This window comes from Podarcis erhardii (assembly GCF_964252035.2).
Source record: "Podarcis erhardii genome assembly, chromosome: Z".
Taxonomy (NCBI): Eukaryota; Metazoa; Chordata; class Lepidosauria; order Squamata; family Lacertidae; genus Podarcis; species Podarcis erhardii.
The window spans coordinates 7,909,830-7,935,902 of NC_138504.1; the positions used below are offsets into that span (position 1 = coordinate 7,909,830).

General features: G+C 42.4%; 1 protein-coding gene and 1 long non-coding RNA gene across 4 annotated transcripts in view; both read left to right on the top strand.

Annotated features, from left to right (window-relative positions):
* Positions 1-17,400, top strand: part of FMR1 (fragile X messenger ribonucleoprotein 1) — a 28,080-nt gene extending 10,680 nt beyond the window's left edge. The window contains exons 8-16 of one of the 3 annotated variants that reach the window (XM_081848066.1): positions 3,605-3,775; positions 3,891-3,969; positions 5,875-5,984; positions 8,557-8,619; positions 11,457-11,543; positions 12,285-12,480; positions 13,347-13,526; positions 14,445-14,527; positions 15,448-15,485. In XM_081848066.1, the coding sequence (XP_081704192.1) occupies positions 3,605-3,775; positions 3,891-3,969; positions 5,875-5,984; positions 8,557-8,619; positions 11,457-11,543; positions 12,285-12,480; positions 13,347-13,526; positions 14,445-14,527; positions 15,448-15,453 (975 nt within the window). In that variant the 3' untranslated portion in view covers positions 15,454-15,485. Of the gene's footprint in view, positions 1-3,604; positions 3,776-3,890; positions 3,970-5,874; positions 5,985-8,556; positions 8,620-11,456; positions 11,544-12,284; positions 12,481-13,346; positions 13,527-14,444; positions 14,528-15,442 lie in introns of all 3 variants that reach the window. The other 2 variants (XM_081848064.1, XM_081848065.1) reach the window with 2 other exon arrangements.
* LOC309334084 overlaps positions 1-26,073 on the top strand; it is a 184,622-nt gene that overhangs the window by 122,272 nt on the left and 36,277 nt on the right. The window lies entirely within an intron of this gene.

The window sequence follows — 26,073 nt, forward strand, 5'->3', positions numbered from 1 at the left end:
CAGGTCTGGTCCTGACCGGAAGGATACAGTAATCAGCAAGGGAAACCCACATGACCTGAAAGTGTTGCTGTGCAATGCCAGGTCAATGATGAATAAAACCACTGCCATCCACGACCTGATTGTGGATGGCGGATTTGATCTGGCATGTGTGACAGAGACCTGGTTGGATGAAGCAGATGGGCCTGTCCTTGCCGCTGCTTGCCCACCAGGTTTCTCTTACGCACAGCAACCCAGGTCATGTGGGCGGGGAGGGGGGGTTGCAGTGATTTTTAGGAAGTCATTAGTCTGCACCAGGCGTCCTATTGGGAAGACCCAGTTTTCTGAGTGCATGTTCTGGAAGTTGGGCAATAGGGGCAGTACAGGATTCCTACTGGTGTACCGACCTCCCCGCTGCACCAAGGATTCCCTGCCCGAGCTGCTTCAGGTCGTGGCGGATATGCTCCTGGAGACACCTAGCTTGGTTGTCCTGGGGGATTTTAACATCCATGCCGACACGACCTTACAAGGGGCCGCTCGGGACTTCGTGGAAAGCATGGCCTCCATGGGGCTGTCCCTGAATAAGTCTGGCCCAACTCATAGCCACGGACATGCCTTAGACTTGGTGTTTACCTCTACGGATGTTGGTGATCTGACATTAACTAAAAGCGAAACAAAAGAAGTGCCATGGTCAGATCACTTCCTGGTGCAACTGGACTTCTCCGCAACCCTTCCCCTCCGCAGGGAGGTGGGACCGATTCGGATGGTCCGCCCCCGCCACTTAATGGATCCAATTGGCTTCCAGAGAGTGGTAGGGGATGCTTTATCCCAAGTTGATGGCCTTTCAGCTGATTCCCTGGTGGCACGCTGGAATGCGGAGTTAACCAGGGCTATTGACTGTCTGGCTCCGAAGCGCCCTCTCCGATTGCATGGAGCCCGGACAGCCCCGTGGTTTTCCCCGGAGCTGAGGGTGATGAAACAATCGTTGAGACGGCTAGAGCGCCGGTGGCGGAAAACTCATTCTGAATCAGACCGGACACGGGTTAGAGCTCAACGTCGAGCCTACCAAGTGGCAATGGCGACGGCGAAGAGGGCCTTCTTCGCCGCCTCCATTGCATCTGCAGAAAACAGCAGCAGGAGACTTTTTCAGGTGGTTCGCAATCTATCAGAACCACCTGTACCACCGGGGCCTGGTAGGGACCCCAAGATCTCCTGCAATGCTTTTGCAAAGTTTTTTGCAGATAAAATCGCTCAGATTCAGAAGGAGGTAGACTCCACTGTGGAGCAGGGCCAGGGCGGGAGAGTGCTAGAGTTCTGTCTGGTCCTGTTACATGGGATCAATTCCAATCTGTTACCTCCGAGGATGTGGACAGGCTGCTTGGATGAGTGAAACCGACCACCTGTCTCCTTGATCCTTGCCCATCCTGGCTGATAAAAGTGAGCCGGGAAGGGCTGGGCGATGGGCTCTGCGGGGTGGTGAATGCTTCCCTCTGTGAGGGAGCCTTCCCAGACCCGCTGAAAGAGGCGGTCATTAAACCGCTTCTTAAAAAAACATCTTTAGACCCGGCCAATTTGGCCAACTATCGCCCAGTCTCAAATCTGCCATTCTTGGGCAAGGTGATTGAGCGGGTGGTTGCTGAACAACTCCAAGCACGCCTGGAGGAGATGGACCATTTGGATCCCTTCCAATCAGGATTCAGGCCTCACCATGGGACTGAAACTGCCTTGGTCGCGCTGGTTGATGGTCTCCGGCGGGCTAGGGACAAAGGTGAGAGCTGTTTCCTAGTTCTGCTGGATCTCTCAGCGGCCTTTGACACCATCGACCATAACATCCTTCTGGACCGTCTAGAGGGGCTGGGAGCTGGGGGCACTGTCATACAGTGGTTCCGCTCCTTCCTCCTGGGCCGTGTCCAGAAAGTGGTGGTGGGGGGTGAGTGTTCAGACCCCTGGGCTCTCACTTGTGGGGTGCCTCAGGGTTCTGTCCTCTCCCCCATGCTTTTTAATATCTATATGAAGCCGCTGGGAGAGATCATCAGGGGGGTTGGGCAGGGTGTTCATCAGTATGCAGATGACACCCAGCTCTACCTCTCCTTTAAATCAGAACCAGTGAAGGCGGTGAAGGTCCTGTGTGAGTGCCTGGAGGCGGTTGGAGGTTGGATGGCAGCTAACAGATTGAGGTTGAATCCTGACAAGACAGAAGTACTGTTTTTGGGGGACAGGAGGCGGGCAGGTGTGGAGGATTCCCTGGTCCTGAATGGGGTAGCTGTGCCCCTGAAGGACCAGGTGCGCAGCCTGGGAGTCATTTTGGACTCACAGCTGTCCATGGAGGCGCAGATTAACTCTGTGTCCAGGGCAGCTATCTACCAGCTCCACCTGGTACGCAGGCTAAGACCCTACCTCCCCGCGGACTGTCTCACCAGAGTGGTGCATGCTCTAGTTATCTCACGCTTGGACTACTGCAACGCGCTCTACGTGGGGCTACCTTTGAAGGTGACCCGGAAACTGCAATTAATCCAGAATGCGGCAGCTAGACTGGTGACTGGGAGTGGCCGCTGGGACCACATAACACCGGTTCTGAGAGATCTGCATTGGCTCCCAGTACGTTTCTGAGCACGATTCAAAGTGTTGGTGCTGACCTTTAAAGCCCTAAACGGCCTCGGTCCTGTATACCTGAAGGAGTGTCTCCACCCCCATCGTTCAGCCTGGACACTGAGATCCAGCGCCGAGGGCCTTCTGGCGGTTCCCTCATTGCGAGAAGTGAGGCTACAGGGAACCAGACAGAGGGCCTTCTCGGTAGTGGCGCCCGCCCTGTGGAACGCCCTCCCATCAGATGTCAAAGAGATAAAGAATTACCTGACGTTCAGAAGACATCTTAAGGCAGCCCTGTTCAGGGAAGTTTTTAATATGTAATGCTGTACTGTTTTTAACACTGATTGGGAGCCGCCCAGAGTGGCTGGGGAAACTCAGCCAGATGGGTGGGGTATAAATAATAAATTATGATGATGATGATGATGATGATGATGATGATGATGAAATAGTCCACTGTAGTTTTCATTTTACAGGCTTGCCTACCAATAACTATTGAGACCATATAATTTGAACCTAGCTGAACTTTTGGAATGGTGAATACCGTAGATTCCAGTGTATTAGGCGCCAATTTGAGGGGGTCGTCTTATACGCTTCAGCAGCTTCGCTGGGCAGCGGCAGTGGGTGGCGGGCTCCGTGCCGAAAGGAAGCCACCCAGCAATGCTAAGCCGGCTTTGCTGAGCGGCTTCCTCCTGGCAAGGAGCTCACTGCTGTTTTGGAAGCTGCCGTCGCAGCAGCAGTGGGCGGTGCGCTCCGCTCCACACCGGAGTGGAGTGGAGCCCGCCGCCCACGGCAGCCATACCCGGCATATAAGACGACCCCCAACTTTTAAATCTCTTTTCCGGGGTTAAAAAGTCGTCTTATATGCCAGAATCTACGGTACTTTAAAATGCTAACAGATTTTCCACACGTAATTGCTTTGCTAGCTTAACTGATTGTATTTGGTACTTTTTAAGGCGTCTCAAAGAGAGGCATGAGGAACTTTGCTGATTTTGCACTCCTCTAAAGTTTCATTTATAACCAAGAATGCATCTTTTCACAGAGTTCAAGGCAGCTTGCTTCACGATTTCATGAACAATTCATTGTACGTGAAGATCTAATGGGTTTGGCCATTGGCACTCATGGTGCTAATATTCAACAAGCCAGGAAAGTACCAGGTGTGACAGCTATAGATCTTGATGAAGACACTTGTACATTCCATATTTATGGAGAGGTGAGTTGCATCTGTTTCTCTCTTTCTCTCTCACTCTCACTTACACATACAAACACAGCTCTGATTCTAAGACACTGCAGCCCTTTAACATCCATTTTATTTGTATTTCCTATAGGATCAAGATGCAGTAAAGAGGGCGAGAAGTTACCTTGAATTTGCTGAAGATGTCATCCAAGTCCCCAGAAACTTAGTAGGTATGTTGATTTGAACTATGATTTTGAAGCTGTTCGGAATCTAAGGCTCAAAGCAGGGAGTAGTTGAGTGCTGCTATACCAAAGAAGGATGTCAAAAATGCCATAACGTTTTCAAAAATGCTTTATTAAAGAAAAGTGCATGCTTATGAGCTTGTCAGGTTTCCTAGACTTTACAGAAACCGCAGCAAGGAGATGGCTTGTTCATATCCAAGCAAACATTCGCACACTCTAGATACAAAGCAACATACACCACTTTGACCTGATTTCCCATCACTTCACCTGACCGAATGAGGGCATAGATGGCAAATACCCAAATCTAACAGATAGCTTCCCATTTCCGTTCTCAGAGCCCAGCAGCCAAACCCCACAGATAAGGATAACATCAAAGCTAGCCAATTAGTCGATATCAAAGCAAGTGAATGTGAACATATATGAGCTCATGATTACATCAACTACCAATTAATTGTGGCATTTTCAGAAAAAGAAAAAGTTCATGAAAAGTTCACTGTTGGTTCAAAAGCTAAGTCAGTGCTCTTTTCCTTGGAAAGATCAGAAGACGATTTGAAACATGGCTGTGCTATTCTTTAAGCTTCAGTTGTGATACATGTGTTGTGGTTTAACATCCTAACAATACACACCATAAAAAGTCCACACATAGCTTCTCAAAACCATGCATTAGACAGCTTTGAGTTAAAAGATGCTTTTCTGTATTAACACTGAGGGCGTTTATCTGGCTTTTGGAATAGGCATTTTAAGTAATAGAACAAGTGATATATTTTATCTATTAATTGTGTCTCTTACTGGATCCAGCGTCTAGCAATTGATCACATGCACTAGAGCCAGGAGATGCTATCCTGCATATTACAAATATCTAGGAAGTCCATATGGATAACTTTTTGCTCCTCTTTTGTGCCTTTCCACTATCTGAGCATTTCAGTTCTCAAATTATGAATACTTGACTTGCTAACTAAAAAGCATAATATTTACTTTTCCTCATTGACAGACATTATTTTGTCCACTGAATCAGCACTTGCTTACTTTACATTCTGCACCCCAAAAGCTGGAAGAACCACTTTGTTTAATTGAAATAATTGTTAACATATTTCAATTTGATTTCAGTTTCATAATTAATTAGTTTATTTATAAATGTTATAAGTTTATTTTGTTTATAAAAATATATCATAGAAATAACAAAGCAGTTTACAATAATGACTATATCTAATAAAACACACCCAAAAATCCAAGACCCTCTGCCAACTGTTATGGAGAGATGTAGTCTTAATTATCCTATTTTTATATTCTTATAAGTTTAGAGTCAAACAGAAATCTGCCTCTTGCGTTTAAGTAGGTATAATCCTGCAGTGCATGAGGATCAAATAACTGCAAGTTATAGGGTTGTATGAAGACTAGTTACAGTAACCAGGTAGCATACTTGCATTTTGAGGAGATAAACTGATTAAAAATGGGGATATGCGATTGAAGTTACTGTTTCTAAAATTGTGGTTTTTAAAATTTTTCATTATGCTAATCATGATCTATAACATCTAGAGCACCTGATTTGAATTAAGATGAATGTACATTGCTGTTTTGTGATAATGTGGGTTTTTTGTTGTTGAATGAGTCCAATTTTTTAAGCCATAGGCTAGGAGAAAAGTGTAAATACGATAATCAATGGAGATGGAGCATGTTTGTGTGCATGGTTCTCAATCTCACAGGGAAGCTTCTATGTGCACTCAACCAAATTCACTCACAAGCCCCATGGAAGGGAGTGGTTGGTATGCAAACTTACTGTAGCAACACATGGTTGAAACCTTCAGATAGTTGCTGAAATATCTTTTGTGCTAATATTTCTGTTTGTCTGATCAAATCCCTAAATTCTCCCTGTTGTGTATGTTTTTATAATAGGAAAAGTTATAGGAAAAAATGGAAAACTCATTCAGGAGATCGTGGATAAATCAGGCGTTGTAAGAGTGAGAATTGAGGCTGAAAATGATAAAAATATTCCACAGGAAGAGGTATGTGAAGTGAAATAAAGTGGACTTGGTTTATATGCTGTTTCATATTTAGCGAGGGTGGGGGGACAGATGCAATTTCCTAAGCACTGTCCATTTCTATTATAAAACTTATGCATATAGGTTTTAAGTTAACAACCCTGCCTTATTATGATTGATCTGTTTAAATAAACCTCTGTTTTAAGAACAATATTTCATTGTACAGTGGTACCTCTGGATGCGAACAGGATCCGTTCCAGAGCCCTGTTCACATCCTGAAGCAAATGCAAGCTGTGCATGCACGGGTCGCAATTCGCCGCTTCCACGCATGCACGTGACATCATTTTGAGTGTCTGCGCATGCACAAACGGCAAAACCTGGAAGTAACGCGCTCCGCTACTTCCGGGTCACCACGGAGCGCAACCCAAAAATGCTTAACCTGAAGCTACTTCAACCCGAGGTATGACTGTACTTAAAAGTGCCATTAAAGGGAAAGGGAAAGGTACCCCTGGCCGTACGGGCCAGTCATGTCCGACTCTGGGGTTGCGCGCCCATCTCGCTTAAGAGGCCGGGGGCCAGCGATGTCTGAAGACACATCCGGGTCACGTGGCCAGCGTGACAAGCTGCATCTGGCGAGCCAGCGCAGCACACGGAAACGGCGTTTACCTTCCCACTAGTAAGCGGTCCCTATTTATCTACTTGCACCCGGGGGTGCTTTCGAACTGCTAGCTTGGCAGGCACTGGGACCGAGCAACGGGAGCGCACCCCGCCGCGGGGATTCGAACCGCCGACCTGACGATCGGCAAGTCCTAGGCGCTGAGGTTTTACCCACAGCGCCACCCGCGTCCCTAAAAGTGCCATTAGTTATCCTTATTTTTAGCCTGGTGAAATAGGTCGCTATTTCCATTTTAGAAATTAAGACCTTGAATTAGGAGAGAGGGGAACTTTCCCTATGAATACACAGCAGGTCCATGGCAGAGGTGAAATTTAAACCAGGATGCAAGTCCCCGGAGTACCTTATCTGATAACATTAACTTGATATTGTTGAAAACTGAAGGTTTTCCTTTATTATGTTTGGATAATTCGTACCAGGGTGGATTTGATTTAAATCAAATTGATTTAATCAAATTGATTTAAATCATTTTTAATTTTTTTATACAGAAAGACTCATTCTTGCTGGTATAATCTTAATATTTACAACCAGAGGAAGGTTTCATTTTTGGAATAATAAATTTTCAGAGTAGTTTTTACAGTTATATCAAAAATTACTGATTTGGTTATGCTATTAGAAATACATAAGCAGATAATTATGAAATTATTGCGAGGTTTAATAAGTAAACTTTATATTTGGACAACTTTTCTGCTGTACTTTATTGGAAGGAGAAAAATTATCATTTCCTTAATAACAATTTAAGCAATTTATTTAACTAAAGCAATAACATTGTAGCATATGTATCCATGTTTGTTAACTGGTGTGGTTAAATGTTTTTGTTTAAAAAACAACAACTTAGTTTTAGCACACATGAAAAACTTAAAACAAATCCTCATTTCCTGATGCATAGCCTTTGGACTATAATGTAATTTAAATAGAAGACTATACTTAGAAAGATTTTTACTCCAGAAGCATTTTATATTTAAAAATCTGATTTAAATCAAAGAAATCCTATTTAAATACAAAAAATACAATTTTTTTTTAAAATTAAAAAATCATTTATTTTTATCCACCCTGTCCTGTACATTAATAACAAACCATTTCCCATGTATAAATTCTTGTGTAGTAAAATGTCACCATGCACATACAAGTCAGTATCATTAGACTTGTGTGAATCCCAAGGTTTTCAAAGGTATAATGAGGATTGCTCAATGGACATAAAAAATTAGTTGACTGAGGGGGGGTATGAAATGGAGAACTGTGAAAGAGACTGGCTTAGAAGCCAGGCATCTTAAAGGGTCATAATACAGACTTCCTTTTTTTAGGTTCTGAAAGAGCAACAGATTCATGTATGGGAACATCGAGAGTTGTATTTCCATTTCAGAATTTAAGTATATCTCACAGCTTAGGTTTTGGTGATAGTCTTTATATCCTGCTGTATCTTATGGGCTCAGAACTTTAATAGATTGAGTCAAAAGTTTGGTGGTGGTATTTAGCCAAAAAAATTGTATTGTAATTTTTTTGTACAGTTTTGTACAATTGTACAGTTTTGTACAATTGTAATTTTTTTAAATGTACAGTTAGTTCCAGTAGCATATTTGTCACTTGCCTTTGGTTTTTTTTATCAAACACATGTATTAATAAATATTTAAAACACAAATCTGTTGCATTGGCCCGTTGCATAATTTCTCTGGAACTATAAAGTGCTTGTATGGTGACCATGTCTCAAAAAGCAGAAAGTAACTACTGCAGAGAGATACTTGGACACTTAAAGTTCTACCAATGTATACTGTAAATTAGGCATATACCTATTTGCAGTTTTCAAATGCATCTTTAAAAGTTGGGTTGCAGTGTTTATATCCTGTCAAGTTTTGAGTTGAAGGTTCTGTGTTAACTCCTATGTATTTAATGACATCACTAATACTTGCATTCCTTACACTGCAGGCGTTAGTTGTGTCATCAACTGTGGCAGGGAGAAAGCAAAAACCTGAACTCAAAACTTGGCAGGTAAGTAACATTGAACCTCCCCTCCCCTCGTTTTCTTCCTCTTCTTTTGCAAGTTGATTTAACACTTAACGTAAGTGATAACCGAAGGATCATCTTTTAACAGATAAATGTACATTTAACATGTAACAATGGAAGGGGAAGGCATGGTTTGCTGGGGAGAGGATACTGTTGGAGAGGTGGGGGACCAATCTCTTGCCCATTCTCTATTTTTAACACTCGATTGGGAGCCACCCAGAGTGGCTGGGGAAACTCAGTGAGATGGGCAGGGTATAAATAATAAATTATTATTATTATTATTATTATTATTATTATTATTATTATTATTATTATGATGTTCATGCCTATACCCTTGCAGGCGTAGGGGAATTAGAGGTGTCACTGAACTGTCTTTTTCCTCTTGGGAAGGCTGCAAATCCTTATGGACTTTGCTCCCTAACTTTACAAAATGTAATGTGTCATTTAAGTGGGGTAACCACTCCCCTAGGACTATTGTGCCCTCTGATCAGCTGGTCCTGTTGATGAACACCAGGCCAGTACTTAACAAAATTCTGGATAAGGGAACAGACCTGCCACATATTACCTGAATGAATCAGCTGGTTAAAATCTATCTGACCCAGCTTTGCCCACCTAGGTACTCAGTGCATCACCAATCCAAATTAGATGGTCTGAAGGGGAGTCATTGTCCACAAGGGTAATTATACATAATATTAATATAATAATTTATTATTTATACCCCAGCCATTTGGCTGGTTTTCCCCAGCCACTCTGGGGCAGCACCCATCAGAATATTAAAAACCTGATAAAACATAAAATATTAAAAACTCCACTAAACAGGGTTGCCTTCAGATGTCTTCTAAAAGTAAAATAGTTGTTTATTTCCTTGACATCTGATGTGAGGATGTTCCACATGGAGGGCACCACTACTGAGAAGGCCCTCTGCCTGGTTCCCTGTAACCTCACATCTTGCAGTGAGGGAATCGCCAGAACATGAAACCCCCTCTCCTCTTTCCTGGGTGATGAGAGTTGTACCTGGTGTTTGGTCAGAGAAATTGACTGGGGCTGCTATGGGTGTCCTGTCAACCTCAGAAGCCCACTGTTGAAATTCTGCAAGGCAATCTGAGGAGATTATTGCCTGCCTCCATGTGAAGCTAAGTGTTGCCATTGATAAAGTTTCTGAAGTGTTCAGCGTATCATCCTGTCCATTTTTATGGAATCTGTTGCAGTTACTCATGCCTGAAGATGTACACAAGATGTATGCAGCTTGCTATATGCTCTCTGCCCATGCTCATCTCATCTGGTTTGCATCTAAGAGTTGGGAACACTGTTTTTGGATTGTTTCATTCCTGTACAGGTTCTCTCCCACCTTGTGCTGAACGACTCTGCCTGGGTCCCTTTCATCATCCCCATTGCTATTTAATACCTATATGAAGCTGTTGGGTGCATTCATTTGGAGGTTTGGGTCAAGGTGTCACCAGTATGCTGAAGATACCCAAACAGCTACTAAATTCTTACAACGTGTAGACACTGTGGATGGGCAGTTTCCAGGCCGAGCAATTGAGTTGTATACCTGCTCTGGATGGAGTTTTACTCTCTCTAAAGGAGCTGGTGCATAGTTTGACTCTGCTGCTCAACCAATTGCTACCTCTAGAAACCCAGCTGGCCTCATTGTCTTGGAGCGTTTATTACCAATTTCAGTTGGTGTGCTAACTTTGACGGTTCCTGGACAGGGATACCCTTGCCATGATGGTCCACGCAATGATAAACTCATGATTAGACACTTTCAGTGCTCTGCACTGGTTCAGAAGTTGCAACTTCAGATGCGTTCATGGCACACTCAGCATTGAGATCAGCATCTGCTGCCTACTTACTTGTGAGCCAAATTCAATGTTTTGTTGATTTTATCCTGGGATGAGGATATCTAGCAGACCACCTCCCACAGTACACAGTACAGATCAAGCTAATTTGTAAGATCTTCTGAGGAAACACCACTGGTCAGTTCAGGACCAGCATGTTGTCACTTTAGGACAATGCAAAAGTGGGCCTTTTCAGTGATAGCACCCACTTTCTGGAATCCCCTTAAGTAATTCATGAGGAAGAGATAGTACTGACTGCTAAAGAATTCTTTAAACCTTTGTTCGCTTACACCTTCCTCAACTGACTTGTTTTTTTCTTTTTCTTTTGTACACCGCTTGGCTTTAATTGAGATATACAGGTAGCTCACAACTGCTTGCATGTGAGATTTCAACTTTGCACAGTAGAAATAACACAGATTAAATACACGAAAGGCAGAGTGGTTTTTTTGTGCAGTTCCCCCGCTCAGAAAGAGCTTTTAAGCTCTTCCTCGCTTGCGGGTTGGAGGGTAGGCCTATTCAATGCACCAGCTCCAGAAGATAAGGTTGCTCCCCCAGGGGCAGTTCCAAAGCATGGTTTTTTGTATATATGCACCATCTCCAGGATGTAATCCTCATGTAAGTTGTGAGTTATCTTTATTATGAATAAATATAATTTTATAGAATTGTATCCAAAGTTCTACTCAGAGAAGACCCATTGAAATTAATGGACATGACTAACCTAGGTCCATTAATTTCAGTGAATCTACTCTGAGTAGAACTTAGTTGGAAAGAACCCACAGTCTTTATGTAAACCACCTGGAGACTGATACTTTATTATTTGCTTGTAGTATTTTATGTTGCTTAACAAAATTCACATAGATTTTAAATGCCATCTGGAAAGTTATGAGTATCGGTAGAGCTAGGAATGTTCATTCTTTTCCTAAAGAAATTGCAATTGCTATGGCTTTGCATCTGAAGATCTCTGATTCACCAATTTCTTTCTAGGGAATGGTTCCTTTTGTCTTTGTGGGAACCAAGGACAGCATTACAAATGCCACAGTTCTTTTGGATTATCACCTCAACTATTTAAAGGTAAGGAAAATGAACATACTTCGTGGGGAGTGGAAAAGTTAGCTTAGAACAGCAATGTCCAACAGGTCGATCGTGATCTACTGGTAGATCCCTGTGAGGTTTTGATAGATCGCGGTCGATCTCTGGCTCCCTTTCCTTAGTGCCCCCAAACTGACTCCTACCCCCCTCGCCCCCCCTCCATAGCTGTATGATCTCTGGGAGGGAAGATGGAGCTTTCTGAAGCTTTCTCTGCTGCTGTTTTGATCCATAGTGATCTTTCTGTGAGTGACTTTTTGTGATCTTTTTGTGAGTGACTTTACCCCTTTGTCCCTAGCCTTTCCCCCCCAAAAAGTTTTTTTTAACCCCTAATAAAAGCTCAACAGATTCGAGCTGACCCCCCCCAAAAAAACCGGGGCTTTCCTCCTCCCCCAAAAAAGCTCCACAACTTTGAGCTGAACCCCAGAAAAACAGGGGTATATCACTGCCAGTTTTTAATTCTGAAAGTAGATCTCTGTCTCTTGAGAGTTGGCCACCCCTGGCTTAGAACAATGGTTTGTGAGTTTCTAAGCTGATTCAAATTCTGATGTTAAATAGCTATGTAGGAAACAGAATTCTTAACAATGCTGAGTAACTGGTTTAAATCCTGACATTATCATATATTTCTTAAGCCAGTTGTGGAAGAAGCCAAACCTCTGACCAAGACACTTAATAAGATTGGTTAAAATGGCAGCAACTTCCTGTAACTTATTTCTCTATTTATAGGAAGTGGATCAACTGCGTCTAGAGAGATTGCAAATAGATGAACAGCTTCGACAGATTGGTGCCACTTCCAGACCACCACCAAACCGCACAGATAAAGAAAAAGGATACATGACTGATGATGGCCCAGGCCTTGGAAGAGGTAGCCGACCCTACAGAAACAGAGGGCATGGGAGACGTGGACCAGGCTATGCTTCAGGTAGGTAACTTGGATTGTTCAGACTTGTACCCTCTGATTTGTTATTTGCCTTTATTTGTTATGTGGTTGAGTATGTCTAAAAATGTGAATGAGTTGCAGATATGGAAATAAATGTGACTTCTACATAATAGTTGTGACACCTACTATGTTCATTGTCAGGTTCATTTGGTTATATCTTAATGTCCATTCTGAAATACTATACAGATTGAACATCTATAAATTTAGCTTCATTAACGTACTAATGTACGTTAAGTTGAAAGTAATGTATTGAGTTCAAAGATCCTAATTTCTTATCCAGAAGGAAAAATTACCTCTTCCATTATCCATAATTGGATAGTGAGGTTCTCATTTGTTTCTGGGTGCTGTATAACAAATTACAAAAACACCATGAAAAGCTTTTATTTTTACTGAAATTTTGACATTGTCATGTGAACTGTATTGGTCAGTGTCTACAAACTGTTGTGAATATAAGTCAGTCTACACATTGTTCTTGTCACTACTTGCAGTAGTCTTAACAAGCCGTTCTGTACAATTTCTTCACACCTGCTACATGTAATCAGGACTCTTATTGCAGCTATGTCAAAGCAAATTTTAAACAGCAGCTCATATAATAAATTCCTCTTCATTCTTAGCACTAGTGAATTGAGCTGAGATCCCTTTTCTGAAACAGATAAGCTGCTTAAATTAATCTAGACTAGAACTTTACTTTTACATTGCCCTTGCTGAGAAATATTACAGAAACTATATGAAACTAATATTTTAGAAAGAGGCTAGTTTTAACCGGTGGGTCATTCAGTTGGCTGGATTTTTCTAAAATATTGTGAAAATAGACTGTGGTATGTTTTGGTTTTTTTAAACTTTGATAGGAGCTAATTCTGAAGCATCAAATGCTTCTGAAACAGAGTCTGATCACAGAGATGAGCTTATTGACTGGTCATTAGCCCCAGCAGAAGAAGAGCGTGACAGCTACCTTCGTAGAGGAGATGGGCGAAGACGTGGTGGAGGTGCACGTGGTCAAGGAGGAAGGGGTCGGGGAGGTTTCAAAGGTGAGTAAATGATTATGATACTACATGGCAGATGAGCTATTAGAGCTCTTGATCACGTCCTGTACAGCTGGTGTGTGTCTGAAATGAAGAAATGAAGCTAGTAGATTTGCTGAACAACATTGTAGCAGTAACAAAACAAAACCCGTTTAAAACTGAATCGGGCCAAACCATATTCCATGCGAACTGAGGAATGGTAGAGGCAAAATAGCAACTGGAATTTCCAGAAAGCAAGGAGTGAGAGAATACAGAGGAGAAATACATATCATTAAATACTGTTGTCCACTCACAAGAAGGACACCAAATCTGCCCAATTAACAAGCTGTTTTGTTCCTACACAATATATGTCCCTAAAGTTGCACAGCTTGGGGCTTATCAAGGCAGGTTTGCTATAGGTCCCACCCTAAGCTACTGATTAGAGGTTTTTCTGTGACTCATTTCCCTAAAATGTTTTATGATTTTTATCTATCTTAATGTGTGAACATCTAATTTCCACCAGAAATGTAAAGCATTCCTTTTTTTACATTTATATATCACTTTCCTACCAGTATACTCAGTGCAGTTTACTATTTAAAAAGTACTGTATTTTTCCATGCATAAGACACCCCCCCCCAATGTGTCAAGATGACTCTTTTTTTTAATCAAAGCACCGGTATATTTAGTACCATATATTTAAACAGCAGCGATCAGGTTGGACAAAGTTGTTGAGCTTTTCTTCAGCAATCACAAGCTTGCCCAGTCCACCACTAAGCCTGCACTGAACACAAACCCCTGTGCATTCACCATCTGTGTATAAAACAACCCCCAATTTTTGACTAATTTTTTAAAGCAAAATATTGTCTTATACTCAGAAAATACGATAAGATCCAAAGAACAACAATAACAGGGAAGACTTTTATAAAATCCATTTTTGATGTGCAGGAAATGATGAACAGTTGCGAACAGATAACCGTCAACGTAATTCAAGAGATACTAAAGGGAGAACAGCAGATGGGTCACTTCAGGTAAAAAAATCATTTGTTTATTTATTTATTTATTACCTATGCACTCATCAGCATCTGCATAAATGGAGTTGCTCTTGATAGTCATGGAGTGATGCATCCATGCACACCTATCCCTGTCTGCATAAGAGTCCCCCCCCCCCCGGCAATTCTGTAACTTTACATTTGGTCATTGGAAGTTGCCTCAGTAATGGTATATTACTACCAATGACTGAAGATGTTCATTAGCCCGGGGGGGGCCTCTAATTTTTAGCAATTCCTCCTTAATTCCCTTGTGTGCCCCTAAATCTGACTGGGTAAAATGAACACTTTGAGCTGGTGTAGGAGGGATGGGAATTACCTAAAATTGTCGTCACCTCCCCCAGTTCCGCTGATGGTTGCTGTCCACCAGGGAACAGGCACCATTTGGTACCACACAAAATAATTTTATTTAGGTTTTTAATCTCCATCATTCCCAAAGGATCAAGTAGAGTAATACTTTTGAACAGTTGACTTAATAAAAGTTCTGAAATGCATTTTTTGAAATTAGAAATCCTGTTTCTAAAAATATACAAAAATAAACCACTGCTTAGCTTTAACTACTAAATGCTTACCTGTAGAAGATCAACTTCCATCTTATTTGGAAAATAAATTCCAGGGTTTGTTGGGTTTGCCTAGGAAACCAGTCCTGCAAAATTACTAATAGCTATGATACATACAGTCAAGTGTTGCAGAAAGTTCTGACCTTTGTACAAGCCTAAATGCCTGAACAGTATTAAAAATAAATTTGGTTTCTTTTTAACGGCACACTTCTAGAATATATTTTATTTGAAGAAGGGGGAGAACTTCTTAGAAAAAGTGCTCTCCAACGAGTCTTGATAAATGTTCCTTTTTAAATTGCCAAAGGGGTATGCTTTATATAACTCTAATTTGTTTCAGATCAGAATTGACTGCAATAATGAAAGGAGTGTCCACACTAAAACATCACAGAATACCTCCAATGAAGGTAGCCGGTTGCGCACGGGTAAAGATCGTAACCAGAAGAAAGAGAAGTCGGACAGCGGGGATGGTCAGCAACCATTGGTGAATGGAGTACCCTAAACTGCATAGTTTGAGAAGTTATATTTCCTAAACTGTTTCAGTAAAACTTATTCCACATTAGATAAACTTATTAGGCCAAAGACAAATAGTAGGCAAGGTGTCGCAGGGCATGAAATGAATATAAAAAGTTCTTTTCGCCTTTTTTAAACATCAGTATGCAGTTTTTTCAAAATAAGATGTTTTACTTGCATTAAAAATACCTTGAACTTCTGGAAAAAATTGCTTTTAAGTACATATTGCACTTCAAACGATGAAATAATCCATTTGTTTGTTTATAAAATAATGAAACTGTGCATAGGTATTTCTGTTCAGTTGTACCATTTCAATGAATTGGTCAAAATCACTGCTAAATTTCAATTTTTAGAATAAATAGTGTTTGCAGTAATCAGATTGGGCTTCTGTTTTTAATCTTTTAGGAGTTACTCACCTTAAACATTAAAAGGTTCTGTTTTATGTCCTGTGTCAGTTCACATTTTGGTTCACCTTTTCAGTATTTTAGTGAACCTCTCGATATATGTGTAATGTAACTAAATTGTCATTTTCATTAGCAAAAAGTTGTATGATCTGTGCCTTTTTTATATCTTGGCAGGTAGGAATACTATATTTGGATGCAGAAATCAGGGAAGCTGAGTTGGAAACACTAAATGTACAATATATGTAGCAAAACTTCTCCAACAATTAGTACTTTATTAGAAGAATGCATGCTTTCCATATTTTTTTCCTTGCATAAACATCCAGTTAGGCAATTTTAAGAATATAAAATTTATTTTGCACTGAAATAATGGCAGATTGTGTTACTGAGATGGTGTGTTTTGTTTTTTGTTTCCTTTTCAGACAGGACAAGAGAAGTTTTTTGTTTTGTTTTTGTTTTGTTTTTTTAAACCTATTTCCATTTGTGATAAACTAAAACAATTCATGGTTACTGAGGGAACAAATTGTAACTTGTTCATAAGCTAGTAGTTTGTGCCTGCTGTTGGCCAGAGGACCAATTTTAAAGAATAGCTTTCTTTTTAGTTCCCCTACATTTTTGTTTGAAATTTGGAATCTGTCTCAGATGAGAAAGGAAGTTGATTTCTATATGTGAAACTTAGAAAAATTCAGGGATAGTGTAGTTCAACAGCCTTGGAAACAGAACAGTCTTACAAGGTCTCGTGTACAAGTAGATTCAAAACATGTTACTGAAGTTGGCATTAAGTTTAGTTGCCCATAATAGGGGTGGGGGATGCTTTTTATTTCTGATCATGAATGAAATTGTACTTGCAAAAAAAAAAAAAAAAAGTGTAATAGGACTTCCATTTTAAGCTATTCTGTTTTTCTTAAATTACTCCAGTAGGAGTTTGGGTGATTATGTACAGAATTGTACAAACCTGGCCCTTGTATCTGCATGTTGTGCATTTTTGTTTCTCTGCTGCTTTTTCTCCGCCCATCCACCCCCTTGCATACAAGCAAGCATATAAAAATGGCAACAAACTGCACACAACTTAACAAATATTAAAAAGTCTTAAATATTGCCAAACTTTAAATGTTGATTTCTAGTTATTTATTTTGGGGGAATGTATAGTATTTGAAAAAACTGAAATTGGTACCTTGCACACATCATCTGTAAGCTGTTTGGTTTAAAATACTGTAGATAATTAACCAAGGTAGAATGACCTTGTAATGTAACTGCTCTTGGGCAATATTCTCTGTACATATTAGCTACAACAGATTGGATTTTATGTTGACATTTGTTTGGTTATAGTGCAATATATTTTGTATGCAAGCAGTTTCAATAAAGTTGGATCTTCCTCTGCTAATGGATGTTGATGCAATCTTTATAAATGATTGCTTTTCAAAAAATCAACTTAAAAAGAAGCAAGAACCTATTTTATTTCTGTGTTAAATTGGAAACATTGTTTACTCCAGATGTGTGAAAGCTGAAACATTTTCAGTTTCAAGGATTTGGCTAGTAATGTGCCATTACTGGTTGAACAGTACATATTTAGCAATTATATGCACTAATTTTACACTCAAGGCTGACTTCAGTAAGGTGCTAACTAGATTTGACTTACTAAAACTGTAATAGGTTAATCACATTTTCAAATGACATTTTTGCAGTATTTTTGTGCTTTAGATGTGTATCCCTTTCCAAGTCAAAAAATCCACTGTTTATAAGTATTCGTACAATTTAAAAAATTGTAAAATCAAAATGTAAAACTCATTTTGAAAATCATGCGTGTTACAAAAGGTTGAAAGTGCAGCAAATGTCTGATGTTTGGGTTCACTTCCTTATTGGTAACTTCACATACAGTCTAATGAATTACAATTATTTTGAAAAATAAAGTTTTTTTAAAGAGTGAAAGGTATCTGTGAATGACCACAAAATTCAAGTACAATATAAGATAGCCCTCCCCAAGAACTTGAAACACAAAACCAAATTTGTTCACTCTCACGCTATTGTATCAAGGATGAAGAGAAAATGTTGACTTGTTTCCATAAACAAGGTTGTTTCTGATACTAGTAAATGTCTTCCACAAAATGATCCAGTTTCATTCCTTGGACCAAATTATTTATTTTATTTAAACAATATATACTGCAACCTATAGAATCAACCTTAATTTGAAATGCCTGCTGGTATTACAAAGTCGTCTTGGAAGTTAAGTAGGGAGGGGCCTGTCTTTGGCATTGGCCTTGACAAATAAATAACTCCGGCATTTTTAGGGGTAAGTTATTTCTTTTGACCCATGACACTAGCTTTTTCAAATGTGGCTTGACTATTGCCCATTGCTGGCTGGGGCTTATGGGAGTTGTAGTTCAGCAACATCTGGGAGGCCAAATATTCCCCACACTAGCTCCTTTGTTGTAAAATAGAGAGGACTTTATTCCTAAAAACACTTGTCTTGGGCATGGGAGAGAGACTAAGATACAAAATGCTCAGGCTCCTTGTGAATTTTCATCTAGAACACAACAAGGTATCAACCTAAGCTTTCTGACAGTTCACCTGAATTCAGTATGGATGCTCCTGCATTTCATTAATACTCCTGTTTCTCTGAAAAGGGTGATTTATTATAATTTTTTTGTCTAAATAATCATCACTGTAGATGATATAGGCTATAACAAGCTCCAAACTTGCTTTCTCCCTAACCTTGTCTTCATTATGTTGACCAATTGAAGAGTGCTAAGTATTACCTCCATCATTTATAGGGCCATATGGAGAGGGCTGTTGCATATTCCACTTCCCAAAAATGGAAATCTCAGATAGTTTTGTAAAAACCAGAATGTAAACTAGGAAGAGCTGGGGAAGCACAATTCACTGCAGATAGCAGCTATGAAGGAGAGATCATTTTAAGTCCATGGTCACTGTTTTTGCTTTTTTTAAAAAAAAAAACTTTGTATTTATATGAAGTCTAGGCACTCTACCTTTTCTAGCAGGGTATGCGTTTTGCAAAAAAAAATATTAGAGGACAACTAGAAAGCAGGCCAAGGGTTCCTGTCCTGGCACATTGTGACCTCTTATATTACCAGCACCACTACAACAGCAACAATTTATTATATGCAGAGCATGTTTATGTGAACTGGCAAAAAGTTTCATTACAAAAGGGTTAATATTCTTGATGCAAAATTGCTTTCCCACAAAATCATGGCTTAGAAGCTGGTAAGTCTTTAGGTTCCTTAAAAAAAAAAAAATTGAGACAACAGATAAATTGAGACAACAGGCCCCCATCCATGCCATATTTGAAACTTCTTGAAAATTATTCAAAACGGCATCCACCACAACATGGAAGGTGACTTCAAATGAACTTGAAAACCAATTTGTCATAAGGCTTTGGTGGGTAGAAGGCTGCTCAGAGTTGGGTCACTTTTGTAAATAAGCACATTCTGATGAAGCAACAGTTGTATCTTTTTGGCCTCTAAACTTGTCAGGAGTAGGAGATAAAACAGCCGACTGGAGAAGTAGGAGAGCATTTTATATTTGCTAATTGTAGACCTTTCTGTAGTTGGCCTGCACAGTTGCCATGCTGTGACTGCAGAAAGCCAATCAATAAACAGTTATGTGTAGACCTGTTTTTTATTCATATAACGAAATTGCTGAATGGGTTAAAAGTATGCAAAAGGCCCAACATAAGTTGCACCAAGGATCCTGTAGATTTGTTTTTATTTCCTATGTTTTGTGTCTATTCACAAGAATTCCAGTTAATAATAATAATAATAATAATAATTTATCATTTATACCCCACCCATCTGGCTGGGTTTCCCCAGCCACTCTGGGCGGCTTCCAACAAAGTATTAAAATACAGTGGTCTGTTAAACATTAAAAGCTTCCCTAAACAGGGCTGCCTTCAGATGACTTCTAAAAGTCTGGTGGTGGTTCTTCTCATTGACATCTGGTGGGAGGGTGTTGCACAGGGCGGGTACCACTACTGAGAAGGCCCTCTGCCTGGTTCCCTGTAACTTGGCTTCTCGCAGCAAGGGAACTGCCAGAAGGCCGTTGGCGCTGGACCTCAGTGTACAGGCTGAACGATGGAGGTGGAGACGCTCCTTCAGGTATACTGGACCGAGGCCGTTTAGGGCTTTAAAGGTCACCACCAACACTTTTAACTGTGCTCGGAAATATACTGGGAGCCAATGTAGATCTTTCAAGACCAGTGTTATGTGGTCTCGGTGGCCGTTCCCAGTCACCAGTCTAGCTGCCACATTCTGGATTAGTTGTAGTTTCTGGGTCACCTTCAAAGGTAGCCCCGCATTGCAGTAATCCAAGCGAGATAACTAGAGCATGTACCCTATCTGCGGGCAGATAGGGTCTCAGCCTGCGTACCAGATGGAGCTGGTAAACAGCTGCCCTGGACACAGAATTGGCCTGTACCTCCATGGACAGCTGTGAGTCCAAAATGACTCCCAGGCTGCGCACCTGGTCCTTCAGGGGCACAGTTACCCCATTCAGGACCAGTGAGTCCTCCACACCTGCCCGCCTCCTGTCCCCACAAAACAGTACTTCTGTCTTGTCAGGATTCAACCTCAATTCGTTAGCTGCCATTCATCCTCCAAAGGCCTTCAGACACCCACACAGGACCTTCACCACCTTCACTGGTTCTGATTTGAAAGAGAGGTAGAGCTGGGTATCATCCACATATTGATGAACACCCACCCCAAACCCCCTGATGATCTCTCGCAGCGGCTGCATGTAAATGTTGAAAAGCATGGGAGAACCCTGAGGCACTCCACAAGTGAGAGCCCAGGGGTCTGAACACTCATCCTCTACCACCACTTTCTGAACATGGCCCAGGAGGAAGAAGCGGAACCACTGTATAACAGTGCCCCCCTCCCAGCCCCTCTAGATGGTCCAGAAGGATGTTATGGTCAATGGTATCAAAAGCTGCTTGAGAGATCCAGCAGAACTAGGAAACAGCTCTCACCTTTGTCCCTAGCCCGCCGGAGATCATCGACCAGTGCGACTAAGGCAGTTTCAGTCCCATGATGAGGCCTGAATCCCGAATGGATAGGATCCAAATGGTCTGCTTCTTCCAGGCGTGCCTGGAGTTGTTCAGCAACCACTCACTCAATCACCTTGCCCAAGAATGGAAGATTTGAGACTGGGTGATAGTTGGCCAAATTGGCCAGGTCTAGAGGTGTTTTTTTGAGAAGTGGTTTAATGACTGCCTCTTTCAGCAGGTCTAGGAACGCTCCCTCACAGAGAGAAGCATTCACCACCCTGCAAAGCCCATCGTCTAACCCTTTCTGGCTAGCTTTTATAAGCCAGGATGGGCAAGAATCAAGGAGACAGGTGGTTGGTTTCACACGTCCAAGCAGCCTGTCCACATCCTCACAGGTAACAGATTGGAATTGATCCCATTCAACTTGACTAGACAGGACTCCAGCACTCTCCCGCCTCGGCCCTGCTCTCACGGTGGAGTCTACCTCTTTCTGAATCTGAGCGACTTTATCTGCAAAAAACTTTGCAAAATCATTGCAGGAGATCATGTGGCCCGTACTGGGCCCCAATGGAGCAGGTGGTTCTGCTAAATTGTGCACCATCCGAAAGAGTCTCCTGCTGCTGTTTTCTGCAGATGCAATAGAGGCGGTGAAGAAAGTCATCTTCGCCGTCACTATTGCCACTTGGTAGGCTCAACACTGAGCTCTAACCCATGTACGGTCAGATTCAGAATGAGTTACTGTATTTTTCGCTCCATAGGACACACTTTTTCCCTCCTAAAAAGTAAGGGGAAATGTCTGCGCGTCTTATGGAGCGAATGTGTGGTCCCTGGAGCCAAATCGCTGTTGCCTTGTGCTCCTGGGGTGCTCTGGGGGTGGGGGGAGGAGCCACAGTGCTCTGCCGGCAGCCTCCGCTTCCCCCTGAAGCCCTGGCAATGTTTGCAAGCAGAGGAAAGGCTGGGGTGTTCTTTGGGGGGGGGAGGAGCCACGGTGCTCTGCAATCAGAGGGAAGACTGTGTGCTCCTGGGATGCTCGGTTGGGGTGTGGAGCAGCAAATTGCCGTCTCTCACTGCCTCCTAATTCAACTGCAAAGGATTGCCTAAGTGGATTCTGAGCTCCATTTGAAGTTTAAAAACATTAAGTTTGGGGATTTCTTCAAGTAGCAGTTTTGAAGAAATAGTCATAAATACATGCAAAGCATCTCCACAAACCAGTAATAGTGAGCTCACCTAAAACTGAGCAGGCATCTGGCTCAGGAACAGTTTAAACTGCACAACTATAACCAGACATCCTGTGTGTTTGTGTGTGGAGCTAAACTTTATTGCTGAAAAGAGGCACTGATATTTCACTCCAAATCTATAATTCATTATACAAATTCTTACAAGTACAGTCCACCTATACCAAACCAAAAACATTGTGTTCTCTTGTTATTGAATGGAAGCTATTTATCTGCCCTCTTTTCCTCCACTGTTCTTTGTTCAATCACTCCATTTCCCACTCTTTGAACCTTCCTTTCAAAACAGCCATGCCTGTTTTGAGAAAACTTCAGAGATTTAGGAACTGGAGCGCAATCATTTGATCTCTTTGCTGTTCCTCCATACTCCAAGCACTTCTCATTTGCACAGCCCTGGTTTCTCTCCCGGACTATTAATATTCTTGATTAATAACAGTAAAATGCTCAAATTTTAGTTTTCATGACTGCTGCCAATACTGACTTCCCAGTGATCATGAAAACAGCTACATTATAATGGAATGTCTGTCCTTTTCCCATTCTCTTCATTATATACCGTGGCTCGCTTTAAAGCAGCAAAGTGGACAGGAGTACAACATTTGAGTCAGATTTTCTCTCTCCTTGTTTTCCTTCTCTAAAAACTTGGTGCGTCTTTTGGTCAGGTGCGTCCTACGGAGCGAAAAATACGGTGTCCGCCACCGGCGCTCTAGCTGTCTCAGCGATTGTTTCATTGCCCTCAGATCTGTGGAAAACCATGCAATCGGAGAGGGCGCTTTGGAGCCAAACAGTCAATAGCCCTGCTTAATCCTCAGAATGAAGTCTTTCATCTTGTCTCTTTCCCTACCATTCCTTATGTTGTGATGAAAAGAAACCACTTTTTATCCTTTAAATTATCTTCATAATTGCTTTAAGTCCCAAAATGAGAGGCTGCAAAACAAGAAAGGAATGAAGTCCTGTGGCCAATAGTGCTTCTGAAACTCAAAGTGTCTGTCTTTTATCTGTGCAAAGATCACACCTATACCAGTGTCACTAGCTGAGTAACACAGCAGAGCTTTAGAATCTTTGCCCTTTTCTGTTTTCAGATGTTTTAGAGTTGACAGTGGAAAAATCTTTTTGCTCACACAGTTCAAAGTAAATTGTTTTATTGCCTCAAGTCAACCCGACAATTATTCACACTATATGCATGTAGTTAAGAGACCCTGGTACATCATAAAGAGGTTGTAGTCAAATTAGTAAAGAGACTCAAAACTGGAGAAAGGTCCTCACTTCTGAAATCGAAGGCCACAATTTGCTGGCTGCTGAATGCAGCCTTGGCCTTACACCCGCCAACGCATATTCGCATTATCTGGAGGACATAGGGTTGGATTAGTTGTGCCAGAAGCCTATAGCCTTGAGCTGTTTCAAGAGGCCTATCACACAGCTGGTATCCTAATCTTGAACAGAAATCAGATAATCAGATGCGGAAGAACGGTAAATTGAGACATAACCCAAGGACATATCCCCAAATTACACATAAGCAAAAGTGCCACGTTAATACTCCTGATTCTGAACATGGGATGGCAGGAGGGGGGGGGGTGGCAGCTTCAGCCACTCAACACCTTGAGTTCTTCTCAAGCTCTCAAGCTCTTGGCTGTAAGAGGTTCTTCCACTTTTTCCCAGTGAAAGTAACACAACCTTAGGCACTTTTTGCCCCTTCCTAGCTAGCGATCACTAGGAGCTTTCTCTAATATCCCTGGCTATGTAATGTTACATTTTCTTGATCCCAAGTCACAGTGGTACATGACAAATGCTTAAGATATGGTTACCAGATGTCCTTGTTTCTCGGGCAGAGTCCCTGGATTTACAAATCTGTCCCCGGACAAAAACCGTCCCCGGAATGTCCCCAGATTTCATTTAATGTCCCCAGATTTACCGTATTTTTCGCCCCATAGGGCGCACTGGCCCATAGGGCGCACCTAATTTTTTTTGGGGGGGGGGAATAAAGAAAAAAAATTGTTTCCCCCCCAGGTGCGGGGCTGGGGCGGGGGAAGCCCGAGCTTCCCCCAACCCCAGCCCCCAGAACAGGCTGCTATCCGCAAGCCGTGGGAGAGCTGCGCGACTTCGTCCAGCTCTCCCATGGCTAGCGGAGAGCTGCGTGAAGCCCGAAGCCTGGGGCATGCTGAGCTCAGCACGCCCCAGGCGTTGGGGTGCAGGCAGCTCTCCACAAACCGTGGGAGAGCTGCGCGAAGTCGCGCAGCTCTCCCACGGCTTGTGGATAGCTTCCTGAAGCCTGGAGAGCAAGAGGGGTCGGTGCGCACCGACCCCTCTTGCTCTCCAGGCTTCAGCGAAAGCCTGCATTCGCCCGATAGGATGCACACACATTTCCCCTTCATTTTTGGAGGGGGAAAAGTGCGTCCTATAGGGTGAAAAATACGGTATATTTTAAGTGTCGTAAATTTATTAGTAGGGAATGAATGTTGTGTGATTGGTTCAAGTCAAGTCTCCTCCAGAGGGCGAACTAGCTGGTAGTCTCTTTACAGTTTAAAATGGAGAAATTCTTTCATGTAAAATATTCCCAAAGTACTCAAAAGTATTCCCAAAGCACTCAAAGTTTCACAAAAAGCCACAATGTTAGTCCCCAGCAGATTGAAACAAAGTCTAAAGTCCAAATAATTCCAGGGAAAGTGTATCTTATAAAGGTAATTTAAAATAACTTTGTATCTTTAACGCATTAACAGTCAGCAGCCGGCTTCCCTTCTCCGGCAGTCCGTTCCAGGGTCGGGAAACAGCGGTAAAACTTTAGTCCCTTCTTTCAAGGCAGACAATTTTAAACAGTTTAAGCACAATTTCTTCCCCCCACTCCTGCCTGTGGGGGGAAGGTCCCAGTCTTTTGAGCAATGAGTTACTTAATCAAAAAGGAAACTTCAAAGTTAAAGCTTAACTGTTCTTTGCTTTGATCTTGCTGCAGAGCGGAAAGGCAGACTTCCTTTTAGAGCTTTTCCGTCTCGGTATCCAAATTCATTAAATTTAGGTCCCAATTATTCCTTAAATCTTTGTCCTACTCACGGATAGTAGTTTCTTTTTGTTCCAAATCACAGGAAGAAATCAGCGCTCTCCGTCAATGGCGACGCGGCTTCACTCCGCAGGCTGGGTACAAGCGACTCTCAGCTCCACGCCACACACCCGCTGCCGTTCCGAAGCCTTTAAAAAGGCTTTTTCGCGGCTTCGGGGGGGTGCAAAAGGTGCCCACCGAGTCTCCAGTTCACAGGCTTCGTGCCTGTGATTTTTTAGGGTCCCCGCTTTGCCGTAGCTGCGGGACCCGAACCCGCGGAGCAGATTTCCCTCAAGAGCTCCGAGGGAAATCCGCCATTGAGCGATGGCGCTGACCGGAAGTCTTAGTAGGGAATAAATGTTGTGTGATTGGTTCAATGACACAAGACACATAATATGGGGACTTCCGGTGAGGCAAAATGGTGGGCGCCACTACACCGAGCAGCTCCTGAAGGCATCCAGAGCCAACTGCACTACCAGGCTGGTTCTGGGCTGCTGAAACTGCTGCTGCTCCACCACTGCTGAGGTGGAACCGGAGGTGCCTGGCACGTCAACTGGGGGAACCATTGAAACCCCCCATGGACCCAAATTGAGCCAGGAGCAAGAGCACCCAGCCACCCGGCTGACCCCAGCAGTGCTCTGGGGCCATGGAAACCCTGGAGCTGACGCAGGGAAAAGGAGGAGAGAAGAAGAAAGAGGAAGGAGAAAAAAGGGGAGAGCCCTGACCTGGCTACGCCGCTGCCGCTGCCACTGCCACTGCTGCTGCCACTGCTAAGGAGGAGAGCCCTGGGAGGGCAAG